The 6135-nt window shown below is 27.7% G+C and overlaps 1 protein-coding gene across 1 annotated transcript; it reads right to left on the reverse strand.

Annotated features, from left to right (window-relative positions):
* Nucleotides 1–3732: 3732 nt before the first annotated feature.
* LOC126895185 (general transcription factor II-I repeat domain-containing protein 2B-like) lies at nt 3733–5493 on the reverse strand. Its single transcript, XM_050666776.1, has 2 exons — nt 4504–5493; nt 3733–4086 (listed from the first exon to the last, which is right to left on the reverse strand). The coding sequence occupies exons 1-2, from the start codon at nt 5491–5493 to the stop codon at nt 3733–3735; spliced, it is 1344 nt and encodes a 447-aa protein (XP_050522733.1).
* Between the last annotated feature and the right edge of the window lie 642 nt (nt 5494–6135).

Consider the following 6135-nt stretch of genomic DNA (forward strand, 5'->3'; position numbering starts at 1 on the left):
ACTACAATTCGTATCTAGTTGAAGATATTACTCTCAAAAATTGAAAAAAAAATTCTAATTTATCAATTAAACAGTTAGTTATTACATCGTCTCCATAAAGACAATTAAAATCATTAATTTCTAATGTTTTCAAAATATTTATTAACGAATTAAGTTTGATATAATAGGTTTCAACTACAAAATTAAATCATTTTACTTTGTAATTTAATAATTTTTTTAACTTAAATAATCATTTTTTTTAGAAATGATTATTTTTTCTCCTGAATTAACAATTGATATTTTCAAATATTTACAAATTTTATAATACGCTCAATTGAGTAAATCTTTTTAACAACTTAGTTTTGATTTGTACATTTAGTTAAAGTAAATCATTAAAATTAATTAAGTTCTCAATATTTCAATTGTAGAATCTTTTCAAACATCAAAAGTTATNTATTTCAATTATAGAATCTTTTCAACAAACAACAAAAGTTCCTAGGAAATTATTACTATTACTTCTATTTAAGTTATATATTACCATAAAAATGCAAAAAAATATTGAGCTTTTCTGATAAATTTACAATAAATAGTAATTATAAAACTTTCTAATTGCATATTGATCATAACGATACAATTTTTTTAATTGTCACAAGATTTTCTATTTTATGATGTCAATGTCAAACTTGTCAATTGAGCTAAAAGTTATGGTAAAATAAATTATTTTTTTTTTATTATAAACAATCAACTTTAAACAATTATAAAAAAAGGTAAAATATGTCATTTTCCTTNCGATTAACAAAATAGGTTAAATATGTCATTTTCCTTATTTTTAACATATTAATAATCAAAATCAGTATTAATTTAAAACAATTTTTTTTGTTCTTAATTATTTTTCTTATATGTAAATACTATCTTTTTAATAATATTAAAACTTAAAAGTGATAGAAATAGTCTAATTGCACATTTGAAAACATCGCGAAATGTTGATTTAGAATATTATATTTTTGTTTCTGATGAAAGTTCCTTGTAGTACAGAGTATAAAACTTATAACTTTGTTAACTGTTAAACTTTATCAAAAATGACCAAATCAGTATAATTTTATTTTTATAAATCTAACCCTTTACCTGCCCACAAGAGGGATTCAAAATGATAACTTTTTTTTTTTAGTTATAGTAAATCATTAAAAATAATTCAGTTCTGGATACTTCAATTGTAGAATCTTTTTAAATATCAAAAATTACTTAGAAATGATTACTATGATTTCTATTTAAGTGTTCTATTACGATAAAAATGCAAAAAATAATGAGTTTTTCTGATAAATTTACAATAAATAGTAATTATAAAACTTTCTGACTGCATATTAATCTTAAAAATAACATTGTTTTAATTCTCATCAAATTTTCTATTTAATGATTTATTCTAGTCAACGAAGGAGTAATTTCAGCGAATAACAGAAAAAATTCCCAACCAAATGTTTTTTTTTTTTAAAGTAGGAAATTGGTGGAATATTCCAAAAGCAACATCAACTCTTATNAATTGGTGGATTATTCCAAAAGCAACATCAACTCTTATTTCTTTAATTATATCATGATTAGTAGTTCTTTGATTTTAAAATATAATATATGAATATATACTAATTATAATTATTAAATTTAGTATGAAATTGATAATTAATGTTGTAATTTAAACGGATAAATTATAAAAATAATAAAGAAGTTATATTTTGCTTTACTTTTACTTGTATTAAAATTTAAAGGGCTTGATACAATAATTTTCAATAAAAACTGTTTGTTACTATAAATAAATGCACTGGACATCAAGGAACTTTCATCAGAAGCAAAAATATACTTTTCTAAATCAACTTTTCGTGTTGTTTTCAAATCTGCAAGTAGACTTTTTCTATCACTTCTAATTTTTTATATTATTACTAATTACATATAAAATAATAATTAAAAGAAAAAAAAATTTGTTTTCAAATTATTACTGATTTGATTTTTAATATGTTAAAANTTGTTTTCAAATTATTACTGATTTGATTTTTAATATGTTAAAAATAATCAGTCCAAATTTTCAATTTTAACCTATTTTTTTCGTTCTTTAAAGTTGATGAAAAATTTTGTGAATTTATAAAAGATTTATGAAAGTTTAAAGTAAAAAANTTGATGAAAAATTTTTGATAAAGATTTATGAAAGTTTATAGTAAAAAAAATTGAATATATTACCATAACTTTTAGCTCAATTACAAGTTTAAAATTGACATCTAGGCCAGTCAACAAAGGAAAATTGCGGAAAAAATTCCCAACCAAATTTTGTTTTTTTGTAAGTTAAATTAAAATATGTATAATGACATACTAATAGACCTCATTTATTGGAATTGAGCTTTTTTTTATAGCATTGCAAAAGTTCAAAAATATGAGCTTTTTTTAATTTTTTCAAAAAATATTTAACTTACAAAAAAAAGTTTCGTACAAAAGTTGTTTAAAAGACAATTATAAATAAAAATATTATCTTATATTTTTTCATTTAAACAAATATTTTTCGAGTTACATTACATTTAATATGAGTACTAAAATTTATATTCCATTTTTTTCATTTTACGGTTACTTTTTATCATGTTATACTTACATTAGACACAATGTTATAAATGCATATGTGTGTATGTGTGAGTTTATTTATTTATAGTATCATTAAAGTGTAGTGTATATTAATATACAAGCGATAGAGTAGGTAATTAATTTGACACTATATTGTTTAAACCCAACTAAACGCTAAATTGTACATTCCCAAACAACAATCATATTATGTCAATTGCCACCGGAATATCTGGTAATATTTTTCTTTTTCTTTGCCTTAATCCCAACTACTTGGGGTCGGCCACCCTTATCCTAAGCTTCCACTTGACACGATCTCCCACATCTTCTACGCTCACATCAGCTGTCCTCAAATCGCATTCAATAGCATCCCTCCATCTCTTTTTTGGTCTTCCTCTATCTCTTCTTCCTTCAACATTCATTTCTATAACTGTTCTTACAGCTTTCGATTCTTCTTTCCTCATACCATGACTAAACAATCTAAGTCTATTTTCTGTCATCTTATCCACGATTGACGCAACACCTATACTTCCTCTTATATGCTCGTTCCTTATCCTATCTTCTCTAGTCACTCCACTCATCCAACTAAGCATTCTCATCTCTGCTACACTTATTCTCTGCTCTACTTTCTTATCAACCGCCCAACACTATGAACCATACATCATAGCTGGCCTCACAATTTCATACTAAATTTAAAAACTATAATTAGTATTTATTCATATATTATATTTTAAAATCAAAGAACTACTAATCAGGATATAATTAAAGAAATAAGAGTTCATGTTGCTTTTAAAATATTTCACCAATTTCTCTAAAGGAAACACTATCTACAGATTTGCATCGAAGCGTTTCTTATGATAGTGATTTTAATCACTGTCAGATATCATCTATACTTGTCCCATCTATGCCTCGTCCACACTGTGCCTCGACCCCACTGTGCTACCGTTTTTTTTTTTTGAGGGGGGGTATATTTTAGTAGCCTGCTCGAGATCGCCAATGCAAACTGTATCTTACCTTAGACCAGGAATGACCAACGTGCGGCCCACGACACTGTTCTATGCGGCCCATAGTTTAATTTAGAATTTGAATAAAACAGTAGAAAAATTTGATAAATGCTTTATTTCAAATATGTCAGAAAAAAATTCAAATACAAAGTTAAAATCAGTGTGAAACTTGAGGTTGTTTTTGTAGCGCCAACTTCTTGATGTCAGGTTCAAATTTTGTAGTGGCAGCCCTTAGTAAGTAACGAAGATGATCATCTGTAAGGCGAGATCTTTCTTTGCTTTTAATACATTTCATCCTTGAAAATGTTTGTTCACACAGATATGTTGATCCAAACATTGTAAAAACACGTTGAGCCAGTTTTTTTAATTCAGGAAAATTATCGTCGTCAAGATTTTTGTAAAAGTTTGGTAAATTCTTTCGATTTTCTTCGTACAAGTCCTTCTGTAAAGTATTAGTTTTCAGTTCTATTATTTCCATTTGAAAATTTTCCTGAACTACAGCTTCATCCATCTGAAAAGGATTTTCAATCAATCGAAACAACATACTTTATTCTTTAAGTTTTTTAAACCGTGTATGAAAATCTGTTATTAATTTTTCCAACAAGTCTACAAATTTTACTGTTGAAAAATTAAAAAACTTCTTTTCTTGTATTTTTTTACAGCAATTAAAGTGTATAAAATTTTTATTTTCAATTTGTCTACTAAATAGATTTAGTTTCAGCTCAAAAGCGGACACGTCATTTAAGAGTTCAAATATGAATTTGCCCTGTGTCTGTAGTTTTAAATTTAAATCATTGCAATGATTAGATATGTCGGTCAAAAAGGCTAAGTCCCAAAGCCACAATGAATCAGAAAGTTGAACGAATGTTTTTCCTTTCTCCATAAAAATCTCTATCTCAGCAAGAAGATTAAAAAAGCCTGATAATACTTGGGCTCGGCTTAACCAACGTATCTGGTTGTGGTAAAGAACATCGGAAAATTCACTACCGACTTCTTCCAAAAATGCTTGGAATTGCCGATGATTCAAGCCACGGGAACGAATAAAGTTCACAATGTCTCTAACAACATTCATGACGTGGTCCATTTCGAGTACTTTGCAACATAACGCCTGCTGATGAATAATGCAATGAACAGGCAATGGCTGTTCTAAATTTTGAGTGGCCATTTGATGCAAAATTTTTGTGACTAATCCATTTTTTGAACCAATCATGCTTGGTGCACCATCTGTTGTTAGTCCGCAAAGATTTTTCCAATTTAAATTCAACTTTGTTATGCACTGCAAAACATCTTCAAAAAGGTCATCTGCAGATGTGCGGTCTTTCATGCTCTGTAAAGATGCGAGCTCTTCAGTTATTGTAAATTCTCGATCTATTCCCCGCACAAAAATGAGTAATTGCGCTGTATCACGATTGTCCGTGCTTTCGTCCAAAGCCAAGGAAAAAAAAGAAAACTGTTCTGCTTTTGTTTGCATCTGATCTTGTAAATTTTTACCAATGTCTTCAATGCGACGAGTAATGGTGGGCCGAGATAGACTTATTTCTTTGAATGCAGAGCATTTCTCAGGAGCGATTTCTTCAATAGCTGCGATGATGCACTTTTTAATAAACTCGCCACTATTAAGCGCTTGTTGGTCTTTCGCAATAAGATTTGCAATCTTATAACTTGCTGTAACGATATCGTCCTTTCCTTTTACTTGTCGCGAAAACATACTTTTGACAGCGCTTGTCTCGTCCGCGAATTTTTTTTTTAATAACTCCAATTTAGATTCGCGAGCCTTATCTTTAATACTTTCATATTTTGATTTGTGTTTGGTTTCATAATGCCTCTGAATATTAAATTCTTTATAAACAGCCACAGATTCACGACAAATAAGACAAGTTGGTTTCTCGTTGAATTGAATGAAAAAGTATTTATACATCCAAATGTCCTGAAAATGACGATTTTCTTCGGAAATTTTACGTATTTTTTTTTTGTTTCACACATTTATATTAGAGTATTTATCACAGAGCTAAAAAAAATTATTTTTAAATAATAAATATTCGTTAATAATGATAAATTTTTATTTATAATGAATAAATTTTTATTACCAATAATTCAATGCACTTAAATATCACTTTCACTGGAATATAGTCGCTTTCACATTATAAGCAGGAAACTAACTGACTCAAGTGTGCAAAGGACGCATCAATTAATAGTAGGCAAATGTTTGTGTTTATATTTATTTAGAGTATCAATGTTTTCTATCACCTTTAATCCCGCTCGTTTATGACCATATTTGGTAATGTTTACAATCTAAGTAGGTTTTTGATAATGTTTACAATAAAGGTAGATTTTAGATAGATAACACATTTAATAATGTTTATAATATGGGTAGATTTAAGTTAGATTATTAAAAAATTTTCAAAATGTGAATTTTCATAGATATGCGGCCCGTCTAAGTTTTGCTGAAATGACAAATGGCCCGCAAACTTAAAAAGGTTGGTCATGCCTGCCTTAGACACTGTGACNGGGGGTATATTTTAGTAGCCTGCTCGAGATCGCCAATGCAAACTGTATCTTA

Source organism: Daktulosphaira vitifoliae, unplaced genomic scaffold (assembly GCF_025091365.1).
Source record: "Daktulosphaira vitifoliae isolate Bord-2020 unplaced genomic scaffold, ASM2509136v1 Scaffold_1, whole genome shotgun sequence".
Classification (NCBI taxonomy): Eukaryota; Metazoa; Arthropoda; class Insecta; order Hemiptera; family Phylloxeridae; genus Daktulosphaira; species Daktulosphaira vitifoliae.